The sequence below is a fragment of the Mauremys mutica genome, chromosome 5 (assembly GCF_020497125.1).
Source record: "Mauremys mutica isolate MM-2020 ecotype Southern chromosome 5, ASM2049712v1, whole genome shotgun sequence".
Lineage (NCBI taxonomy): Eukaryota > Metazoa > Chordata > Testudines > Geoemydidae > Mauremys > Mauremys mutica.
The window spans coordinates 115,273,043-115,298,208 of NC_059076.1; the positions used below are offsets into that span (position 1 = coordinate 115,273,043).

The 25,166-nt window shown below is 38.4% G+C and overlaps 1 protein-coding gene across 2 annotated transcripts in view; it reads left to right on the forward strand.

Annotated features, from left to right (window-relative positions):
• The window catches only part of BOD1L1 (biorientation of chromosomes in cell division 1 like 1), a 51,112-nt gene that overhangs the window by 21,751 nt on the left and 4,195 nt on the right, over positions 1-25,166 (forward strand). The window contains exons 13-25 of one of the 2 annotated variants that reach the window (XM_045019021.1): positions 5,225-5,268; positions 6,556-6,643; positions 8,491-8,561; positions 8,769-8,850; positions 10,904-10,977; positions 12,379-12,463; positions 13,549-13,622; positions 15,850-15,922; positions 16,005-16,039; positions 18,503-18,551; positions 21,962-21,996; positions 22,101-22,185; positions 22,622-22,787. In XM_045019021.1, coding sequence (XP_044874956.1) covers positions 5,225-5,268; positions 6,556-6,643; positions 8,491-8,561; positions 8,769-8,850; positions 10,904-10,977; positions 12,379-12,463; positions 13,549-13,622; positions 15,850-15,922; positions 16,005-16,039; positions 18,503-18,551; positions 21,962-21,996; positions 22,101-22,185; positions 22,622-22,787 — 961 coding nt within the window. The remainder of the gene's footprint in view (positions 1-5,224; positions 5,269-6,555; positions 6,644-8,490; positions 8,562-8,768; positions 8,851-10,903; positions 10,978-12,378; positions 12,464-13,548; positions 13,623-15,849; positions 15,923-16,004; positions 16,040-18,502; positions 18,552-21,961; positions 21,997-22,100; positions 22,186-22,621; positions 22,788-25,166) is intronic. The other variant, XM_045019022.1, reaches the window with a different exon arrangement.

Sequence of the window (25,166 nt, forward strand, 5' to 3'; positions counted from 1 at the left end):
ACAATTCAAGAAGGATATTGACAAATAGGAGCGGGTTTAGAGAAGAACCACAAGAATGATTAAATGATTGGAAAACATGCCTTAGTGTCATACTCTGTTTAGCTTAACAAAAAGATGATTAGTCTGATACCTACATTGGAAACAAAAATTTGATAATGAATCTTTCAGTCTAGCAGACCGAAGTATTTATGGGAATGGTTGGACGCTGAAGCTGGAAATAAGGTGTACATGTGTAACATTTAGGATAATTAGCCTTTGGAACAATTTACTAGGGCTTGCGATGGAGTCTCCATCTCTGGCAATTTTTAGAAAAACCACTCAATCTTAATTTGAAAGATATATATGCTCTACTTCAAATAGGAATTAATTCAGGGAAGTCCTATGGCCTGTGTTCTGCAGGTGGACAAACTAGGGTAGGCAACCTATGGCATGCGTGCCAAAGGCGGCACATGAGCTGATTTTCAGTGGCACTCGCACTGCCCAGGTCCTGGCCACCAGTCCGGGGGACTCTGCATTTTAATTTAATTTTAAATGAAGCTTCTTAAACATTTTAAAAAACCTTATTTACTTTACATACAATAGTTTAGTTATATATTATAGACTTATAGAAAGAGACCTTCTAACGCGTTAAAATGTATTACTGGCAGGCAAAACCTTAAATTAGAGTGAATAAATGAAGACTCGGCACACCACTTCTGAAGGGTTGCCAACCCCTGAAATAGATTATAAGAGTGGTTATTTCTGTCCTTAGTTATGTGTCTCTACATTTTTATGATAGTGGTTTACAGTTTCATATTTGGGAGTTTAAGTACTATCTACTAATTCCTACACAGATAAGTTTTAATTTAGACTATGCATAGAGGGCTTGAACCAAAGGCCACTGAAGCCCATTTGAAGTCTTTCCATTGATTTTTTGGATCAGAATCAGAAAAACTAGTCATCCTAAAACTGCCTTATGTCAATCATCTTGACCCATTGCTTTAGAAATAATACCCAGGGAAAAGCAGTTTAAGTTAATAAATAAAATTAAAAAAAAAAGTAGTAATATCACAGGGGGTTAAAGACCCCAAGTTCTGCCCTGTGATGAAGTCAGGTGATCAAGGGTCACATGACGCTGCAGCACCTCCTATAAGCTGGGCTGCATAGGCTATCTGTTTACTTACTGGACGAGACATGAGGAGCAGGAAGGCTCTGGTAGTAGAGCAAGGATTGTGGCAAGTTAGGGAAGCTCGTCAGAATTTAGGCATAGGCCCTAGAAGGAAGACTGTGGAGGAACCTGCACAGCTTGGTTGGGGAAGAACTGCAGTCTCTTGAAGTGTGGCTGCAGAGAATCCTGCTGACCAAGTGAGGAATGATTTGAACCTGGAAGGGCCAAGAAAACTCACTTGATTATGTAACTAGAATGGTTCAATAAAGCAGACCCCAAGAGGAGCAGTTAATGAAAACTCCTGGGTGTGAATTAATTGGAGAGTTGGGCGGGGGGGAACTGAGCCAGGCTTAGGCTCAGTTTCCCCCCCAACTCTCCAATTAATTCACACTCAGGTAACTGTATTGCCATATCATTTGGTGGCCAGCTCTGAGCCACACTTTTCAATGGAATAGAATAAATATGTTGGGTTGGGGGTTGGAAATATGCTATTGTAACATGACAAAAGTGGCTTATCCTATGAATTTGTATTGAATGGAAATAGCCTTTCTAAAAGGTTAAATCAGAGCATCAAAGTGATTTAATACACTAAATACACTAAAAATTTAGTAATACACTAAAAATTTGCTTCATAAATCTTCAGATGCTACTATTAATTGCTTGAGACAGCAATCTCATTTCCATCCCCTTATTTCCCATGTTGGCCTCTATGGAAGATTTCTAATTGCAAACAGATTACAAACTGTTAATGTTCTCATAATGTCAGTATTCAGGTAAAATACAGCAACCTTCCCATAGGGATGTAGGACTAAACTTAGAATGTCCTTGTTTTTAGTGTTTTAACAAGTCCTTTGCAGAGATGGTGCTCTAGTAATTGCATTTCTATTATGGCTGAGTCAGAGTGTCTTGTTAGTACTGGCTTCAGAGGAAGATTTCATGTGTCTTCCCCGCTAGCCAGAAGATAGCAAATTCATATCCATTTCCCATAGTTTGAAGAGCATTTATAAGTTGAATGATGGGAAAATTGTATTTTCTTGAGTTAAAGGCCGAGTTATTTTTAGGACTATGTAACCTGTTAGAAATCTCTTCCACTGCAAATGTTTCTGCACTCACTTAATTTCTTCTCAAAGTATTTTAAAATATTTATTGCAGTTGTTTTGTTATGTCTATAAGGCTGAAAAAGAACAGTACTGATTAGAATTTTTTTTATATATTTTTCCTGTCTTCTTGATGGAGTTTGTGCTCCAGGTAATTTTGTAAGGACATTTGCCACATGACTTAGACACAGAGATCATCTTCAATTATTGCAACACCTAGATAACAAGACTAAGCTGAATTACAAAAGATAACAGGGATAACACTAGGTGTGCATGGCACTGTCCAAGGAAATTAAAGACACAGTCCCTTCCCCAAATAGTTTAGCATTGAAGGCCTAGAGTCAGTAATGTGTTACAGCTGGGTATACAGTTACCCCCCCCCCATGTTGATTTTGAAGCCAGCTGAACCCTTAGGTATGATTAGGATTCAGATGACTTGGCTGCGGGTTAGACTAGATAACCTTTGCAGTCCCTTCTAACCCTGTGAGTCTATGCTTCTACGTGACGTACCGGAAGGATAACCTTGACAAGGAGGGCAGAGAGGTAGGTTTACCTAAAATAGAATATGGGGGGTTAAGTCCATTCTTAATATAGGTAAGTAGATAGATAGATATAGACTTTAATATCAATCTGCTTCCGTTGTGTTGAGTAACATGGCAGAGCCTTTGATAAGCCCTCAGCTGACCTACTTGTATAGTTGAATTTTTTTCTGCTTCCACTTGTGTTCTTCCACCACTTACCCCAAAAAAAAAAAAGCCCCTCCTCAAAAACAGAATAAAAGTAGCCATAATTATTAACATATATCAGGCCTAAGAGTCCCAATCCTGCCAGGAACTCTGCAGAGGCATTCCCACTATACCTATGCAGATCCCTGTCAAAGTCAGTGAGACTCCTCATAGGACAGAAGTGTGCCTCCTTGGAGGGTTAGAAGGAAATTAGGAATCCAGGTCCCTTCCTCGTGTACAATATACTTTTTTTTTTTAATTATTTTGAAAAATCATCATCAGCCCTCATGTGACATTTGATCTATCCAGGAAAAGTTTTTATATGTCCAGGAAATGTTTTTATTTTGCTGATCCTAAATTCTTTAAAATTGTTTATTTTGAAAATAAAATACTTTTTAATAAATGATCAAGGGAGAAATGGAACACTTCACAAGTGTGTACGAAAGTCTGATTATGTGGTGCTGGTTAATATAAAAAATGCAATCATGGTTTTGACCAGTTTTGAAGGTTTTGACCAGTGCTTCATAGAGACCAGTGCTACATAGATGGCAAGGTCACAGTGTACACTGGGTGATTAAGCACTGCATGAGTGGCAATTTTTTTGTAGACCTGTGAGGTTCTAGATTACAAGATCTGCAAATTCCTGCTGACATGACTTTAGGTATAAATGTAATTGTAGATTTATTGTTCAGGGGATCAAATTCATACAGACAGCTTTAAAGATGTAAAAACTTCTGCTTCATAAATGCATGTAAGGAAATAGGCATTGCTCAGATATGCATTTATGCAAAAGGTTTTTAAACCGTGAATATTGGCTGCAGGGTATTATCTTCAGAGGACCGATTTTACTTTCGTTCTTTTTATTATTATTATTATTATTATTTATTATTATTACTACTACTACTACTTCTGGTCTCAGGATACCATGCTAATTTGTCCTTTGAGATTGCTGTACTTTTTAACATGCACTTCAAAGCACTTAGTTACTCAGTCATCCAGACGCGCAGTACTTAGTTTAAAATGTGTGGACTGAACTGGCTAAAGTAATCTTTCATAATGTAAAATGTTTCACAAAAGAATCCCTTTGTTGTGTAAATCATGTTAGATATGACACATATTCAAGATTTTAATGCTGTGTTGTGCTGGGTAGAGATTTTTTTAAAATAATCTCTTTGCTGTGTTTGGTATAGTTCAACATACGTAAAAGGAAGTTGTTTAAAAGACAAATGTGTATTCTGTCACTGTTGAGTATGAACAGCAGGCACAGTAGTTTAGTAGTCCAAGATTCCAAGGAATGTAAACATATCATTGCTGTTTGAGTGGCTAGGATCTAACTCTTCAATTTACAGTGCTTTTAAAAATTGAAAGATACCATTTTGCAATCTAAGGGTGAACCAGTACAAAGTTTGACTATGTTGAATACTTTTAAGTAGATTAACAATATTGCCACCATGGATGATTTAAATTATGCTGGATACTGGCTCTTGTATCTTAAATGTAGGATAGGAAACTTAAATTGCATGGAATGTTTTTAGTTGCTTTAAACCTTTAATAAGAAAATATGAAGTTGGTGCTTCAGGGACCAGATTTTCAAAAGTGCTTAACACCTACAGATGGTAACCGCTTTCAAAAAGATTTCAGCTCTCATTGACACATCTGAACAAAATGGCCAGATTTTCAAAAATACTCTAGACCCCAGCAGCTCCAGTAGTTCCCTGTCAGGAAGCAAAGAGGGTCAGTGACTTGTACAAGAGCACAGAGAGAGCTTTATCTGATCCAGAATTAGCACACAAGCCTTGTGCTCTGACTGCTAAATTATGCTTTTCTCTCTTTTTAGTGGATTACAGAAGTGACATACTTGGCTCTTGCTACTGGAATCATGTGAGCTTAGGTTCCCCTACTGAGCCTGATGCTCCAGCATTTGTTATGTACTATCCCATGATCCAGCTCTGTGATTTTAAATATATAGCGTGAGATCCTAATCCCATTGAAGTAAATAGCAGTGCACCATTGATTTCAAAAGGGCCAGAATTTCACCCATGAATATCTAAATTATCTTCAGCCATAAAACACTAGTGATTTTATACTACCTTACCCTTTAGGTAAGGTAGTTTATTTTTTTTAAACCCATTGCATTACATAGTACATGAACTTCACATATTCTGGAACCTTTTTGGGTACATCATGAGGCAACAAAAAGCTTCTGCTGGGCTTTTTGATTTCCATAAAATCAGTATTCTGTTTTATTTTAACAGATTTGCCACTGAAGAATGCTTCTTTGAAGAAAGACCCTATAGATGTAAGCTCTTGTTACATTTACTTTATTTTACGTTTTGGATTTACACTGAGCAGTCTCTGAAGGGAAGTAAGAGAGACAGGGTGGGTGAGAAAATACCTTTTATTGGACCAGCTTCAACAGAAGTTCAGCCTCATCCATCTTGTCTCTCTAATATCCTGGGACCAACATGGCTATGACAAAATTGCATGCCAAAATCTAAAGGGAAATGTTATTTCTAGTATATAGAAGGTCTATGTATCAGGTAATGCAGCTATGCAAATTGATGCAAAATTGCTACTTATCAATTTGCCACATAAGTGTGCATAGAGTACCTCAGCTCTTCCTTTCTTGACTTCACCATCCAGAGCTTGGTTCTTATCTCTGAACTGTGCTCTCAACCTGATAGGTGTTGAGAGCATTGCGGATGCAAGCACATTGAACTTTTTAGGAAAGAGGTTTTGTTACGTTACTCTGCAACAGTCTGTGGCCATTTCAGGACCAGTATTGACAGATTGAAATGAGAAATTTCATTAAATCTCCTGAGAGGAAAAATGGGGATGATGATTGAAACTTTAAGAAGGCCAGGCTTTCTGTTACATACTATCCATTGTGATCATACAAGGATTTGTAGGTTGATAAATATAATAGGGTGTAGCTGAAAAGATTGCGGATGTAAAATGTCATAGGGTATTAAAGGCACATACTTTATAACCCAAAGCTGCTAACCCAGATGACAAAATAATTTATTAAAGTATAAAAATTAATAATCTATAATGTACTTAAAAATTTTAGAATCACTAAGCATTTACCTGTCTGAGCTATTGCTAGAGAATGATTCTTTCTGTAAGAATTATTTCCCAGTCCTGTATTATGATGATGATTTACTGCATTTCTGGTCATCCTAAAACTGCTATTTATAAATTTAGCATCTGCACGTAGCTGTGTGCTGTCCCATTAATGCAGATTAGTATGTAGTCCATCCTATTACATCCTTTTCAAAACATATAAAAATATGTTTTAATTGAAGCTTGAAGGAAAGCCCTCATTAAAAATATGGTAAGTAGAAATTCTGGAAATACTAATAATTATAACAGAGCTAGACTGCTCTTCCATCATGTTGCTGTTCTGTGGTATTATAGGTATTGAAGCTCTAAGAACAAACTTGTTTGTGTTCATTCAGTTCTTTCCTTCTACTGCGTATTCTCCTTTGAGAGTAGCAATTGGGGAAAACTTTCTCCTCTTTCAGCCTTCATATCTTCAGTGAATAAAATTAAGTATATTAACTTTGCAATTGTAATTTATGCCTAGATGGAAAACTCTGACACACAAAGAGTTGAGGAGTGTAGCAGCAAAGAAAGGAAATCTAAATCTCCAGTAACTACAGATAAAGAAACAGGTAAGTAAGTACATTCTTGTATACTGTACAACAGAGCTGGTTAGAAAAACACAGAACCATTTTCAGTTGGAAAGTGCAGTTCTGTGAAAATTGAAAAGCATCAATTTTGCCAAAATTTCCTTTCAAAGAAAAAATGGGTGGGAGGGGGCGTTTCAGCCTTTCTGGGACAAAAAAATTTCCTTTTGAAACAACTTTTTGCTTCACTTTTTCTTTTTTTATTTTGTATTGTATATTATAATTTAAGTCAGAGTTGAAATAAAAGTTTCAATTGACCAAAACCAATTTTTTTGTGGAATTTTCTTTCATGGAGAATTTCAATATTTTAGGGGTTTGTTCTGAGTTAGAACAAAAACAAATTTTCAAAATCTTGAAATCCTCCTCAAAATGGAATTGCCATTTTCCACGCAGCTCTACTGTATACACACATAGCTAAACAAAAAGTGGAGTTCCATGCTAAATGTGTTTGTGAAATATATTTCTCTTACTGATTGTTTCACCATGGAATAAAGCATGACTTTATTTTTAATTTTTGGCTTTGGGATATACCAGCAAAGGGTGACTGTATGATGCTGTTTGGGACCGCAGTTCAGACTAATATACACTGTTTATTTCTTTATAACTTTCAGCACTCAGATGCATCAGAGTGGCTCAACAATCACTGTCCTACCCTCATTTTTCTCTTCAGAGATATTACTGAATTATCTGGTCAGATAGCTATTTCAGTTGTTTTTACTATTGGACATTTTGAATCCAAAAAAGTTAGGCCTGAATTTTCAGGAAGTTTCATCATGCAGTTATCATAGTTGGGTAATTCTTTACATTCACAAAACTTTTATGCATGCAAATCCCCCAAAATAAAGCAGGAACAGTGCAACTGCAGTGTACTTAATAAAGCTAAGAAGATTTTACAAACCTATTTTCATTCCCATGTATTGCATTGGCCCACAAGTGATAAGAATTCCTTGCACACCCAGATATCTTAATCACCTCCCTGTCCCCTGTTTTTTGTTTAGCTTCCTCCCACGGTGCATCAATGGTACTAGTGACCATTAACCTTTGGTCAGAGAAATCAAACTCGGCTTCACTTGAAGGCAAAGCTTCTATTGGGTTATCCACTGTAACTTCTACAGTACAATGGCAGCCTCTAATGAAGAATCTCACGCACAAGCATATTGTACAACTGTTTAATTTATGGTCAAATTAAGGTCAAACATACTCTTTTTTTGGTCAGAAGAATTAATCTTTACATACTCTTGCTTTTTTAAATACAGGGGAAGAACATATAGGTGAAAGACCTGAACACCAGAAAAAAAAGCCTTGCCTTTCCTCTAGATTTTCCTTACTGCTAGAATAGAGACAAAAAAGTCTGAATGTACCCTTTATTTTCCTTCTTGTATGTGAATGTTAGTGATCATAAAAGGCACCTCTCTGATATCTCTGCAGAGTGAAGTCCTCTGTATATTCACAGAACGGGTATAGTAAATGCAGCTGCAGTGCAAGCTTATTCACAGTGCCTTAGAACACTGATTTGGAGGGATTATCATTAGCAGGATAGTTCAGTCTCCATGCCCAATCACTAGACCTGTCCCCTGGGACTGTCAACAGATGTACTGTGTCCACTGGGAATTGGACTGAGGGAAATCAATCACAGTGTAACTTCAGAATGGAGATTTAAATATTGAATTCTGCTCTACACAGTCCAGCTTCAGGCAAGATGCAACAGACAGTGCATAAACACTCTTCAGAACTACACTTACTACTCACTTTTCTCTGAGCATTTTATATCCAATATGTGCAGTGTATACTAAGGACTTGATCATTTATATATTTATACTTGTGTGTTTCAGCACAGGAAACTTCAAATACCATAGACATGACAGAAGCAGCAAATATCCAGATTGAAGTAAAAGATCAAGAGGTAAGCATGCTTATTATATTCAGCTTGTGCAGATGGAAGCAAAACATACATAACCAGTGTACCTTGGGTTTTCTGACCAACATTCTAAATGGAACATGAAGTTGGCACATATACAGATATTTTTGAACTACCAGTGCCTGGGAACAGGATTGCCTCTTCTGTTCTCTCATGTGGTCAATCTGACATACTCCCACTTTTTAATTACAGATAGAAATACCTGATCAGGAAAAAGTGAGCAGCATGCCAGGAATGGAAAAAAACCAATTGCCTACTCGAGAAGGTGAATCAGGTAGCTGAAACAACTGCAGACACACACATTTATCTTCATAAATCTTAAGGGGTTTTTATACTTTTATGTTCAAATTTGTGTATGTAATCATGGCTCATGGGCCAGTCGGGTAACTTGATGCTAGTGCTCTGCACAGCCATGCATTAGGCTCAGGTTTGATTTCCAGTCCTAGTCTCTACCTTCAAAGGTTGATTTGGTTCCAAGAAATTTGTGGGCGTACTTGGCACTGATCATTGATGAACTGTCTCATTAGGGAGTAGCACAGGCAGGTTAGAGACATCCGATCCCTGCAGGAGGAGAGACACCCAGCCAGGACTTTGTTTTGTCCAGCCAGAACCGCAGACTTCCCTGCACATTGCATCTGCGGGAATTGGGTGTCACTGGCCCTGAGGCAGCGCAGGGAACCCTCTTCAGCTCCGTTATCATGGTCCCACTCACTCCCATGACAGCAGGGATACAGGGAGCTCCCTGTGCTGCTGCAGAAGCCATTCATCAGCATGTAGCATCCCCTGGAACTGGGGGCTCATCTTCCTCAATGCAGACGTTTGGATAATAGGGTTTCAGATAAACAGGAGTATACTGTATTTTTTTTTTCTATTTGGAGACTGCCTTCTTGTTCTCCAATATCTGTTTTTAATTTAAATAAAGTCAATAGCCCTTATGGTTGAGAAGATAACCTTGAAAACGTGCACGTGACCCATGCAGTACTGTCTGAGTTTGCAGAGAGTCAAAAACAATTACTCTGACAAGTGGGCATCGCTCCTATTCATCTCCATGGACTGTTAACTCAGATGTTAAATGTCAACATTGTTACCTATTTCACTGTTGTTAAAAGCAGTTAAGAAAGCAGAGGGATGTATTAGGAAGACCTACATAATCTGTTGAGTGGCATTTCATTTTGGTGTTATGAGTGGATGGCGCATAGGAGAGTACCACTGCCTTTTTCTCCCCAATCTGACCAGTGGAGCTGAAAGGCCAGAGGGGAGGAACAGAGCCAAGGGAGGTATCGCATCCTCATCAAAGGGCTGCCACTCATAGAGTCCAGCAAGAAATCCCCATTTCCTTCAAGAGAGAGACGAGTCCAGCAGTACCCATAAATGTAGGTGAATCGTATTGAGAGGGAACCAACTCCTGGAAGCCTGAAGATCCCAGCAGAACACACACGATCATATTTTGAACATCACAAAATCTACTGCGAATGGTGTCTCATTTTGGCATCTGAAGTAGGTGGAGCTTAGCTTGTTGGTAAAGCTTGGGAGAATATCACTATTTTTTTTTTTCCAGTTCAAGCCCTGATGGACAGGGCAGTGGAGCTTGATCTGGGAGGTGAAGTGGGGGCGGGACAGGACAAAGAGGGAAAAGGAGTTCCACTCTAATAATATCCCCCCAAATGTTTCACCTGTTCAGTTCTAGCATCTACTGTCAGAATCTATATGGGAATATCTATCCAAGCACTGTGATCTGCCCTCGGTAATATTGATTAAGCACTGCCTCAATTACCACTGAAGAGTTTTACAAAAAGAAGATAATATTGCACCTCTTAACCATAATTATTTTATACACACTACATATTAATGATAGAAGAGTAAAAATATGTGAATGATATTGGACTAATGGAAATTTTTACTTCCTCTCTTGATGACTGCTTTTCTTCTGTTGCCCCAGAGAACAAATGAATTTTTCAAAATGATTAATTTATAAATATATTGAATGCAAACATATAGCATGTAATGTAGTTTTGCTGTTTAATCTGGTTGGAGTGCAGTTGAGGTCCGTGTTTAATTTAGTGTTCCACAGCTATGAAACTGAGGTTGTTTGTCATGCTTTTTAAAAAAAAACTAAACTATGATGAGTAATATAGAACTGAAAGTCTCTTTTCATTGTTTCATGTATTTGCTCCTTCAAAGAGAAAGGACTTGATTTTTTTTTCCCCCTGATTTACATTTTTGTGGGACAACTTGGCTGATGCAAAACAGGTGTAAATGAGAAGAGGATCAGGCTCTCATAAGCATAGACAGGAGCATTTCAGTTAAACATTTAAACTGTTTTACAGATGATTATCCGATTACTCAGGATTTGGGAAAAGGAAACAAACAGAGTCAGTGCTCCAAAATAAAAGATATCAAGGTATTTTTGTCCATTTTCACTGTTGTAGTCAAAAAGATATTGAGAGAATTTTGGTGTCTGATGCTGTAGATATATATGTTTTGATTTGGGGGGTGATTTTCATAATTACAGTAATTGTAAATTCTTACAATAATATTTTAACTGTTAAATGTTACCATGAAAAGATTCAAACTGTTCAAGCCTCAATTTTGAACTCTTCCAAAATTATGAGGCTGCTAAGTGTCACACATCAGATGTGACATTCACACGTTTGGCAGCTCTTCGCACCTTCCTTCATTTCAGTATAATCTGCCTGCAGCAGAATCTTGTACATTTGGCTGGACAGCAGGTATACAACACCAGTTCCCTCTCAACCATTGCAGGCTGCTGCTACCAAAGATTCTGCTTCTCCTCTCTCTGCTCCCACTGTAGGTGCCCTGACAGCTTGGGTCTCTGGAATTGGGGGAAGAGAAGGAGGCTAGTGCTATATATTGCAGGCAGAGATGTGAAGAAATGAGGGGGAAGGAGCAGAATGGGGGAATACTGAAAGGGAGCAACAAAAAGGTGGGTTAGAATGGGGAGCAGGGACAGAGATTGGGCAGGAGCTGAAAATGAGCAGGACACAAAGGCTGAAAGAGGATTGGGGCACAATTGTGGGGTGACTGGAGAGGGACGGCTTGGTGAAGCGTGTTCCAGGCTCACTGCCCCCTAAAATCTTCCTCCTACGCAACAACTCTCCTAGGCTGTGCCAGCCTGTTCTACAGCCCCATCCATAGTCCAGGCTATCTCAACTTCTCCCCCTGAAGAAAACATCCCTTCTAAACTCTCCTTCCAACACCCCATTCTCCATTGGTTGCCCCAGTCCCCTGCTTTTGAGGTTTAATGGGAATAGGCTCCTGTCTCCCTTGCATGTATGGCTGTGGAGGACCCGGAAGGGGAAACCAGTAGCTATTTTTCATAATCAAGAAATGTCTCAGAGCTGAACAACACCTGGTTACTGTGAAATTTGTATAATCCAGTAGGGAATATATCCGGTTATTTTTTCTTCCCCCTGCATTTGATGGAAAAATAGCCATCATCTGAGTGTGTCTGAGTATATTCTGTGTGACCAGATTATCCCGCTGCTTGGTACAGTAACTCCTCACTTACCGTCTTCTCGCTTAACGTTGTTTCGAATTTACATCGCTGCTCCATTAAGGAACATACTCGTTTAAAGTTGTGCAATGCTCCCTTATAATGTCGTTTGGCTGACTTTACAAGGGAGCATTGCACAAGTTCCTCTTCTCCGCCTCCGGAATGCAGGGGCTGCAGGGCCCTGGGCTATGGGGGCCCTGCATTTACATTCATATTTTTTAAGAGTAGCTGGGAGTGACATTATAGTTGTAATAAAATACTCTTTATTATTTTTTCAAAATAATTAAGGATGTGACCTCTGGAGATGTAGCTGAGGTATCCAAAGAAATCATTAGGAAACATGCACCTCTTTTAAGTGCTGTGGAAGAAAAAGGTAATGTAAATATAAATTCAGGGCAATTTACTGAAATTGTACACAGTTAATTTCTTTAATTAGAATATATATTTGAGATAAAATGAGAATCTTTATTTCATAATTAAATATTTGCTTATCTTCTCCATTAATAGTGTTATGTCTATAAATATGTTAAGTGTAGTAGCCATTGAAAAACACTTGGTTGGCTTCTGAAATTCCCAAAGAGTTGATTCGGGGCCCCTGGAAGGCCTGTCCAGAGAAGGCGCACAGGAATGTAAGCCAGCCACTGCTTCTGCTCCATTGCATGACCTGGAGTCAGAAAATGGGCAGTTTGCCAGAGAGGTGGGAGGGTCAGGACACTTCACCAGTGAGGCTCTGTGTAGCTCTGGCCATAAATTAGAGCTGCCTTTCCTTGACAGAACCACAACCTGCTCTCCCAGAGAGGAACTCCCCCTTCCAGTCAGCTACCTGTAGGAGCAGACTGTATAAATTGCATTGACTGTGGGTGACTTAGCCCTATTAATTAATTTTATACATTGTACTATAAACAGAATTATATAGTATCCTATGAATTAATGTTGGCTTTGACTTCCTCATCTACCTTCCTTTGCATAGTGTCAATACACCAACACGGGATTGATCTGTTTAATGGCTTCAATTCTCAATACCAACAAACCTGCTGACAAATCTGAGTTTGTTTTGCAATTAACCACCTATTTGGCTCACCTCCCTAGCTTTCTGGTTGGTGGGTGTCGGGGGAAAAAAATTAATAGTAGTATCAATAAATGACTTGACTTTGGGGTTCTTGTTATAATAATATGGGTCACCCTCTCAAACTTTAAAATTCCATTACTTTAAAATCCAAAGTCCAGTACAGTAACTCCCACTTGTCTAATGAAGCAGCCTAAACAACATAATACAGCAAAAATTGTAAGACAAATATTATCTGATTTATTAATAGTATTTGTACTGACATTTAATTTATAGTACCCCCAGGCACATAAAGTAGTTTTGAGCAGTACAGAGACTGTGGCCAATTATTTTTTGTTTCTAAAGTGAAGCTATGCAGTGAAGTTGTGTCTTTGACTTTGTATTTTGTGCAGATGAGTTAACCAGCAAGCAGGATACTTGTGAAAAAGCAAAGCAGAGTCTGGAGTGTAATTTAAGTTCTGTAGAGGCAAGTAGTCTTATCCATCTTAATTCATTGCCATTTGAAAGTTTAGCATTAAGACAAAATTACATTTTGTCTTTTACTTTCTGACTGCAGCAATAAAAATAAAATATTGACTTCACCTCAGCCATAAAAGAAAACAATGATTTGATCACCTGGAGCATTGTAGAGTGACTAATTAAATAGCCAGGCCATAATGTCCAGTCCAGAATATAAGCCATAAGTAGTTCTGTCATCAGCCAGAGTTAAAAAAAAAAAAAAAATGCAGGAAAGAAGTCATATGACTTGTATGGTGTCTTATTTTTATGAGAGAGTAATCTAAAGAGAGACATGGTATGTGCTAGTGCTGTATGTGTAACAAATTGCATTTAACTTGCAACTTTGACCACTTCATTTGCATTCCTCCCAATTAATCCATCTCTATCAAGATTACTCCCAAAAGGCAAAACAGCCACAGGTGATTTTTTTTAAAACATAACCTGGCACAACATTTTTCTTTACTTCCCATATCTCAGCCTCACAAAGGTTGAATTTCTCCCTCAAAACTACAGTGGCCTGAAATACATACAAAAGTAAATTCTGAACCAGTGACAGGTTTGAGATCTGACATCTCATGACTCTTCAAAACTATAAATCACAGTAATTGTTGCTATTTACTGTTAAAAGCCAAGAACTGTCCCTTTCCAATGGTATAAGAAATCAATTTCTGGCCCTGGTATCAGGGCACAAAATCTTGACATATTGATATGTGGAAAAGCTATTGTAGGCAATTTTCAGAAGTTTAAATATATTTATATTTTTCCTCTTCAGAGAGAGATATAGCTGAATTTATGTTAATTAAGGCAGCAGCCTGGCTTTACAAACAGAGGGGTATGAAAAATAGTACCACAAAAAAATTTAAAATAGTTTTCTGTCTGCAAGGTATGTGGCTTAGAAATGTGAAAGGTGCATTGATTGACTGTCCTGGAGACTGCAGTCACTACCTAGACACAGCACAGGTAGTGACAGTGCAAATTTACTTAGAATACTCCTATTGTATCAAAACCGAAAATTGGAAGAAGCATCTCTAAAGCTATGTCTACACTATGAGTTAAAGGTGTGATTCCAAACTCGTGTGCATACATTTGTGCTAGCCTGAGAAGAGCTAGCGTGAGTATAAACAGTAGTGTAGCCGCAGTAGCAGCAAGACGGCTATTTATATTTGCACTAGCTCTCATCAGACTAGTGCAAGTATGCATGCACAAGCTGGGTATCACACCTCTAGCTTGTGGTATAGATGTAGCCTCAGAGTACATGTACACTGCAGCTGGAGATGTGAATTGCAGCGTGTGTAGACATATCTGTGCTGTCTGTACTTTAACTAACTTGCTAAAAGGAAAAGTGAGGAAACTGCAGCATGGGCTTGTGTGGGCTGCATTAGCAAGTACGTACCCAGAAATGTCAAGTGGGCTTATAAAACTTGCACTTCAGCATCCTCTTTTCCTTTTAGCGAGGTAGTTAGACTATAGCTAGCACGGGTACATCTACACAAGCTCCATTCGCACTCTCAGCTGCAATGTAGACATACCCTAGAGCTGAGAGAGAAGTAGGTTTCCTTCCTCATTCACAGCATGATCCAGAGTCCACTGAAATCAGAGGAAAGACTGTCTTTGGCTTCAGTGAGCTTTGGATCAGGTCCTCAGTCTTTGGTCTCTCTCGTGGAACTGCCAATGAGGTGCCAGTTGTGGTGGTGGTTTTTGGGATCTGGCCATCTGTCCAGTAAAAATTAGACTGAAACCTACTAACTTATTTCACAGAGGCTACAATACAGCAATCAGATGATGATTTTTGTTATTTACAACCTGGGCTAGATTCAAGGCAATGACGTAGAGATAAAAGATTGCATTCTTTACCAAAGCCTTGAAATATGTAGACCCCAACTAGTGGTATAGTGTAAGTTACATCTGCAGCGATTCTTACTCAGGACATATGTCTTTAAATAATAGAAATAAAAATCTTATTTTGATCATCTGAATGGCTCAGCTGTTTGACTGCCGACTTTTTTGGCTATTATGATTTGAAGGCTGTTCTGTATGTCATTGGAAAGATACTTTGTACTAGAAAAGGTCTCAGATTTCCCTTAAAGCCAGGATAGCATGGTCATTCTTATTATTCCCACTGTTTGAATGAATACCTGCACTAATTTAAAACCTGATGTTACAGTAACTAAAGCCTGTTTCTCCCCTTTTTTTAGGAAAATCAACCTGTAATAGTTAAGCGGAAAAGAGGAAGGCCTCGTAAATACCCTCTTGAAGCAGTACAGAGTAGTAAGTACTATGTGATACCTTCATGGAAAATATGAAAATGTTAACAATGATTTTTTCTGAATCTACTTTTTTTTTTCTTCAGGGGTGGATTCAGAAGCTGACATAAACAATGGGAATGTAAGTGTCTGAATATTTTATTTGGATACAGGGGAGTCGCATCTTACGCGGGGGTTAGGTTCTGAAGTCAGCGCATAAGGCGAAAATCACGTATAGTCAAACGCTCATTGAGTGGAATGGCGGGTGGAATCGCCCGCACTACAGGTACAGTATTTAAATTGTTATTTTTCTCTTTTTCTGTTGTTTTGCCGAGCGCATATAGTTAAAATCGCATAAGTTAAATGCGCCTATGATGCGACTCCACTGTACACACATTTTGGTCATTTAAAACTATTTTTTATGTAATTTATGATGTAAAAAACAAATCAATAAATATATAAACTAGAAATTTATGGTTGAGTGTATGGTTGTGAAAATATAATCCAATATTGATTTCTGTGAGCAAAAAGATATTCTAACCAATTGGAACTCAGTAGTAGTGTCCAGCAGTCTTGCAGTACTTTTTTTTAATCCAGCATTGTAGATGTTTATGGGATGATTTAGTTGGGGATTGGTCCTGCTTTGAACAGGGCATTGGACTATATGACCTCCTGAGATCCCTTCCGATCCTGATACTCTCTGTAAATTCTCTTTCAAAAATTGTAGCAGCAAGGAAAATATCAAACTTTTTACAGAAGTTTACACACCAACTCGAATACTGATTGCAGACATTTGTATGCTGCTATCACCTGTGGTGGGGTCATTTTGGCCTAAGTATTGGGAAAGGAGGAAAAGACTTAGACAGTTTTGCCTCCTTTCCCACCCTATTAGTTCCATCAATGAGCTCAGTGCATCTAAGTATCACTCGCCTAATATATAGAAGAGATGATCTAGTAAAAAAGCTGGTTGTGTGATCCCTATATATTGTCAGGAGTTTCAATATGGGGGATTTCAGTTTGTATTTAAGCTAATAGGCCTAGTCAGAAGACAGATATATGTGAATAGTAAATTAAGAGCTCTCTAGGTATCCCTCTAACTTCTAAGAGTCTTTGCTGTCTATTTTATTAATATTCTAACACATGCAACAGCTGCTAAAGAAGAAACCTTTTCTGTTGAAAGCATTTTTGCACAGTCCAGTCAAATTATAGTGTGGTGTGATGTTGAATCAGAACTTTTACCTCAAGTGTAACTGATTTGGAAATTTTCTGGCTCGGCATTTTTCCAAAGGCCAAGTCATGAAATTCAAAATGGTCCACAGGAGTCAGGCAGCCTGAGGAGCCAGTTGGCCCAGGATCCATGTGAAACCAAAATCCCAATCTTCCTGGCTTCTTAGCAACCCGACAAGCAGGCTGCTGAAGAACCTGAGAACCCCAGCTCCTGAGCTTTGAGGCTCCCTGCTCAGCTGAGGTTTCTAGGCTCCCAAATCCCCTTCAACCTGCCTGGCGGAATTGTTTCAAAGCAGTTTTTCAATAAAGCCCTTTTTGGATTTGTTTTGCTGAGCATCTTTCATCGTTTTTGTTTTCGTTCTGAATCAGAATGAAAACAAATTTTGAAATCTTCTGTGAAACAGAATTACTGTTCTTCATCTAGCTCTAATCCCACTCAATTTTTTTGTTGTTAGCTGACAATTTCTAACAGTCCCTTATAAGGGAATGTCCTGTGTCTTTGTGTGGTGACTCACATTGGCAGATTTATCAATCAACATAGATTGGGTCCAGAAGGAGCTGGATCTACCCTCCACCAGAAATAGTGTCCCTATAATGTGAAGCCTTAGTGGTTGGAGATTGCTTCTGATCCATTAATGCTACTGGGGATAAATGCACACTTCAAAGGGAACTTTAGACTCCTTATTGCAGACTCTCTTAAATCCAGTGGTGAAAGCAACTGTTTTTGTTGTCATAGCAGATTGTAGTTATGCAGTTTTTCCTCTATCCAGAGTGAACACTGACTTGTGGCTGTAGTGATTTTGTGAGCTTCTGTAGTAGTGTAAATTTACATAAAATTGCTGCACTACACCTTCCTTTCCTACATATCATGACATATTGTTAAATTGCCTTGACTGTGCAAAGTTAGTTTTCAGAAACTTGTGTGATCTCAGTTGTTTTCAGTAAGTGTTCAGTAAGCAGTAGCATTCCAATGTGTAAAATGCATGTTTCAATAATTTCGTAATTTGATTTGGCCATGGACTAACCTGACAAATAAATTGTTCTAAACTCTGTTGTCCAGTCATGCATGGAATAAATACAGACCAGTGTCACTACAAGAAATTAGATATAAAATGTTCAGCATGTCAATCAAACTTCTCTATTGTTTTGGGTTTTGGAAACACGTTTTTATATCTACAGAAGTAAATCTCAGTGCTTGCTAATCCATTGCTAGTGGGTATTCACCCACGAAAGCTCATGCTGCAAAACGTCTGTTAGTCTATAAGGTGCCACAGGATTCTTTGCTGCTTTTACAGAACCAGACTAACACGGCTACCTCTCTGATACTAGGTTTATCTAGTTCTATTTTAAGAAATGTTTGGGGATTTTTTAATTTTAGGTTCAACAGTCTCCAACTCTTGCTACTAGAGGAAAGTTTTCTCAAACAGGTAAGCAAGTAAATTATCCATATACCTTAACAGATGAACAGGAAAGAGACGGGGGAGACCTATAAAAGCTTACCTTCCAAACAGTTCTAAAGTGTCCTTCCTGAGCTTTGCCTCTGCATTCAAGAGTCTCTCCTCTCTATAGAAACTAAGTAAATGAATTGGTAGAAACATGATGTCCATCCCTTTTATGAGTTTTATATAGAATAGAAAGATAGCAATTAGGTTATTCTCTTTTGATCCTAGTAGGACTTATTTCAACAGTGCTGCTCCTGGTGTTAAGTAAGGAATAATACACGACAGAAAATGTTGTTATGCTATATGCACATACGCTGTGTTGGGGAGCACAGGGCAGAACACAGAAGTAGTGGCTGCTATAGTAAAACCGACTCTCAACTGCTAGTGATCAGTTTCCCTCTTTTGCTTCCATCTCTTTCCATGAATCAGATACCAAAATTGCAAATATTAAGGTAAGGGGAGGTTAAAATACAAATAGAAAAATAAGTCCTCACCCTATCTTTTCTCAGCTAACTTCACTTTTTCTATGGAAATGGGATCAAAAGATGGGTACAGATAGACCAAGGGAGGTATAAAAAGCAACAATGGGACGGTATTGGTCAGCATGATAGGCTCTTGTCTCAGCAAACCAGGAGCCTGACGACTATCTAGTTTTTTGTAGGCTTCACAGCCAAGGAGAATTTTTATGAAGTGATTTTTGTTTTTACGACTTCCCATGGCCCAAGTAGTATTTTCAAATGTATATAACTATTAAATGAAAACAGGTTTTTTTCAAACCTGACCACGGCATTACACTTCAGTGAGGCTAGTTCCATGCTATGTTTGAAACCTCAAAGTCTGGTTTAAAAATGGCTATGTGCATGGGGGTTCATTGTGGGGAGAGATTTAGTGTTCAGAATAGGAAATAGGGTTTGGGGGCTTTTCTGTATAACGAGAGAGAGAGAAACACAGTTGATTCAAATTTCTCACAACCCTCCCAAAAATAATCTTCTTTGGGCAAAACTTTAAGCATGGAAAATGTCACAAGAATTTTTCAGCAAGTTATGAGCACATGATACTGGATTTATAACTGAAACTATTTTGCACCAATTACTATCGTGGTTGTTATTGGATCAAGATTTTTTTTTGGATTATTATACAGGTTCAGGGCAGAATTTGTTTATATACTTTTATTGAAGCTTTATAGCAAAGCTGGAGTATCCATACTATATGGACTAGATGACCTCTCGAGGTCCCTTCCAGTCCTATGATTCTACCACTCTGTATTTTAAAGAAAAAGTACTATCTTGTGGGGTACTTTTTAACACACATCTATGTTTAGTAAGATTTTACAAAATGTACTGAAATGTTAATGTATTCATAGTTTAACACAGCAAAATGAATGAACTCTGTTCACATTTTATTATTCATTAGAAGGTTTATTTTGCAAGGTATATTGTATACATACAATATGATCGGGGGTAATTTAGCTACAACTAATCAGGAAAGAGATCTTGGAGTCATCGTGGATAGTTCTCTGAAGACGTCCACGCAGTGTGCAACAGCAGTCAAAAAAGCAAACAGGATGTTAGGAATCATTAAAAAAGAGAGAGAGAATAAGATGGAGAATATCTTATTGCCCTTATATAAATCTATAGTTATGCCCACATCTTGAATACTGCATACAGATGTGATCTGCATCTCAAAAAAGATATACTGGCATTAGAAAAGGTTCATAGAACGCCAACTAAAATGATTAGGGGCTTGGACTGGGTCCCATATGAGGAGAGATTAAAGAGGCTAGGACTTCTCAGCTTGGAAAAGAGGAGACTAAGGAGGGGATATGATAGAGGTATATACAATCATTAGTGGTGTGGAGAAAGTGAATAAGGAAAAGTTATTTACTTGTTCCCACAATATAAGAACTAGGGGCCACCAAATGAAATTAATAGGCAGCAGATTTAAAAGGAAGTTATTCACACAGTGCACAGTCAACCTATGGAACTCCATGCCTGAGGAAGTTGTGAAGGCTAGGACTATAACAGAGTTTAAAAGAGAACTAGATAAATTCATGGAGGTTATGGCTATTAGCCAGTATGGGTAAGGAATGGTGTCCCTAGCCTCTGTTTGTCAGAGGGTGGAGATGGATGGCAAGAGAGAGATCACTTGATCATTACCTGTTAGGTTCACTCCCTCTGGAACAGCTGGCATTGGTCACTGTTGGCTGACAGGATACTGGGCTCAATAGACCTTTGGTCTGACCCAGTATGGCCATTCTTATGTTCTTAAGGACTAATCTCATAGGTTTTTGTTATATATCTATATTAAATATAATTATGCAGGTCTTTGAATGTTAATAATAAATTTAATTCACAATTCAAGTTTTTCATTAAATCTATTGACTTAACTCCAACACACTTAAATGCATGTTTATAGTTTTAGTACATGTTTCTGCTCATACAATCTAATAATTTGGATAGATAGATGTCCTTTCTATATATGCTATGACAGATAAGCAGATGGACTAATAGGATGATCAAGCTTTGTCGAACCAAATTGGCAAAGCTGAGGCTTGGAAGTGGGCTTTTCTCATGCCTTGCAGATAGCAAAAAGAGCTAGTAGTTCTGTAGAGGGGGCGGAAAAGACAATAATTTGCTTTTGTCATGAGCCTCCTTTCTGTTATGAGGGATTTCTATCTGCACCATTATGCAGATGGTGCCAGTTGGCAAAATTCTCTGCCAGGGATGGAGTAGACTTTGTTCCAGCACAGAGTTGGGCAGGCCAAAGTTAGAGGTTGTAAGCACCCACTACAGTGACAGCGCATGTATAGTTTCCCTTTCAGGCCTGGGAGCTGCTTCTTAAGATAGTTTGCATGATGGAGATTGTATATGCATTTTTTAAACATGCACCACAGTCCTTCAGGAGTATTAAATGAAGGACCCAGTCTACCTTTACATGAATAGACCCTTTTGAGTCATGCAAGAGTTGCAGTCAGACCCTAAAACTCTGTCCTTTTCTGGTGCTGCCATCCTCATCTGTTAGATAGCAATTGAAATAGTTAAATAACTTTGCTTTTTCATTAAAGTGGAATGGCATTCACTACTGATTTTAAATCAATAAATGCAGTAAACAGTGTCATGTGACCTAAAAATCTTAATTTTAAAGACCTGAATATTTTTAATGAATTAGACCATCTCTCTTTTCAAAAACAAAAAAAGCCTGTCTTTTGGTTGCAGTTGGTTGCCATCCCTGCTGGAAAGAGAGCCTTTAAATGTGTTTCCGACTACTTTGGTGATGTTTATAAAAAGCCAATAAACTGAGTTTGGAAACTTTTTTTTAAAAAGATTGATTAGTAAAGGGATTTGAAGTTCAGTTTTACCTTTGGGTAGAGTTCTTACAGTGTTTCTTCTTTTTAGCTAAAGACACATCTAATCAGAAAGAAACAGCAAATGTAAGTGCAAGCATTTTTACAGAAAGCCTCTAAGCAGTATACTGAAAAATGGCCCGCTTTCTCACATTTCATTACTCTTGTTTGCTTTCCTTTCATTATCTCAGGAGGGTGAGGCGGGAAAAGCAGAGATGATTGTGCGTCGAAGAGGAAGAAAGCCCAGATGTTCTGTGATTCCATCAGAGGAAACTGGTAAGACATGAAATTGTGCTGCTCTTAACAGACTGAAGAGTTTACTGTGCCTAGGTATACATTAAATTGTAACAAGATCAGCTTTATTGTGTTTTCCTTTCATTGGGAAAAAAATCATTGGGTTACAGCTAGTGTAAATATTATGTAAATTGCTGTAATCTCATGTCAGAATTGGTACATCCCAGATGCTTCTATATAAACCCCCATGAATTCTGTATGAATTCTGGCTGTGAACTGCCAAAGTAAACTATTGACAATGTGTTTGAGAGATTAAGTCAAACAAGTGTGAATTAAAAGTGTTGAAGGATGAAGGAAACGGAAAATTACTTATTTTACTACAAGTCCCATTTTAAATGCCTTTTCTAAACTAAGTGTCTATATCCTTTTGAAGGGCCTTTCATGAAATTATAACATATGTAAAATTTGTCATGGACAGAAATACTGGAGCCGGAAAGAAAACGTCGGAGGTTGGCATCTGCTGCTGAAGAGGAAACGAAAGAACAGGAGGAAGATGATGATGAAGATGATGATGATGAAGAAGAAGATGATGAAACACACTCTGGAGCCACAACTAGATCAGCCACGAGATTAGAGGCTCAAAAGTAATATTCGGCTAGCTGGTATTTTTAAAAGACATTGCCACCAATTTTCTATGAGAGACGTACAGTTAACTAACCTCTTTTTTTAAAAAAAAAAAGTCTGATATTGAAAAATCTGTCAGCCCTACAAAACAGGACAGTAACACTACTGTTAAAAATCCCAGCTCCCCAACATGTTGACCTACAAATTGCAACTCTAAGGTTGTCTCTATTCTACACAATCTATGTCACCACTGCTATGCCAGCATCGCCCCCAGTATAGACACAGCCTACGCTGACAGGTTTTTTTCTGTTGGTGTAGTAACTTCACCTCCCCGAACACCATTAGTTATGTTAACAGAAGCACTCTTCCATCTGCATAGTTGCATCTACACTGGCAATTCACACCCTGACCAATGTAGCTATGCCAATACAACTTTTATGTGTAGACCAAACACAAAGCAATGTCTTTGCAATTGAAAGCTAATATTTTGTGCCATCCTCCACTCATCCTGGAAACTGACATGCTTTTCAGTTCTCACAGAACTGAAACTGGCAGAGAGAATGGTGGGAATGGTAAAGCATGTTTACCAGTAACTGGAACACATATGTTGGTGGGTTGCATGTATAAAGAGCTGAGATTTTAATACTTTAAAGTTTATCTTTTTAGCTACAACACTTAAAGTCGTGTGTGCGATCTTGTCCCTTATAAATATTGTACCTCATGTCATCGTAAAGTGAGCTCTGGTATCATCTATAGCAGTTGTAGATGTACTGAATTTGGCATTAGTTTAGTCCTCTCTCAGATTGTCATGGTATCTAGTGACTTTTTGCTTAATGAAGTTGGAGACTCTGAATCACAGTGCCAGGCTTTTTTCTATCATGTGCTGTCATATTACTCAATGATAGTCAAGTTAAGAAAATGCAATCGGGGAGAGAATGTTAGTTGTGGTATCTGATAGAAACTATCTAGAAATTACATGTTCAACCACCATAAGATGTAAAGCCCTACCCCTTCTAGAGGAGGGCAGCTAGATATGTGCTGACAAACGCTTCACATGCATAATGGCTGCATCCCATCTGCTTGTTACATCTTGGATTCCTGATAAGGAATTGATTCTAGTAATGAGTGAGTTGTTGCCTTTTGGACTGGCACCCATGCAGTATGTGTCCCTAAGATGTTTAGTGGTCATAGAAGGATCTGTTCTTGCCAACATTAGGCTGCTGCAGTTAATAAGTTCATAGATCTAAAATCCCCTTTTATTCTTGTGTAATAATGTAGTATATAGGAATACTGATAAACATGGCTCATCTAAAAGCTTTAATTCACCCTGAAAAAAGTCCAGGACATCACGGAGGTGACAAGAAGAATTCACCTGAGTCAGCAAGTTTCTGCAAGGCCAATGCTCTAGATGTTGAACTTGATGGCTACTGTAGTGGTCATAATACCACACACACACCCCCAACGTTCCACAGGCCATACTGGTATTCTTGCTGTATTGAGGAAACTAGCTGCTTTCAAGATACTCTGTGTTGTGGCAGTGCAAATAAAATTTTCAGTATGGAAAGGCCTGCCAAACTACTCCAATCCAAATTGTAGTAACCCTGTTCTTGGGATGAGGAGCCCAAATAAAGGGAAGGGTACTTGGTCTCTCCAGAAGTCCAACTTTTATATAAAACTCCTGCAGATGAGGTCATGTACAAAACTGGAGTATTCCAAAAGGTATTTCTGATTCAAGCAGACATTTAGGCTACCGTCTATTATTACATCAGCAAACTTGGATGGACAGTCTCTCTTCTCAAGAATCAAGAAGACCTGAAGATTCCCAAAGACACTTCTTTGTATCAGGCATGTAAGAACTAATTCCGGGCCCTTCTTCATAGCCCTCCGGGTAGGGATTTCTCCCAAGTTTGAGGCCAAGAGAATCTGGGTGATCTAGGCAAGCAAGAGGCCTCTGACTCAGTTCCATGCCGTTTTTCTTTTGTACCTCGAGACCATGAGAAGAAAAGGAGACAGCACCACAATTGTCGTCTGCCATTTCTCTTCTAAGAATTATAGGAAAAATGAGGACACAGCACCAATCTGCAGTGCTAAAGCAAGAAGTTTTCATTCTAGTGACCCCTTGAGATTAGAGAGAAATCTTATTTCCTGATGCCAAAAGTTAAATGGTGCCAAAAGTACTGCCCAAGAGACCAACCTCAATCTCTGTCAGTGCTGATGGATGATCTGGTGCATTCTCAGTGCAGCAAAACAAAAGTTCATTTCTAGTCTTCCTGATGTTTATGTTGAGCATAGGATTCCCATGGAACCACAGAATCAGATGTCAGGGCTTGACTAACTCAGAAGATCCTATCTTGGTTCCATTTTCAGTGGCAACGTACTTTGACACCACCATCTTCATT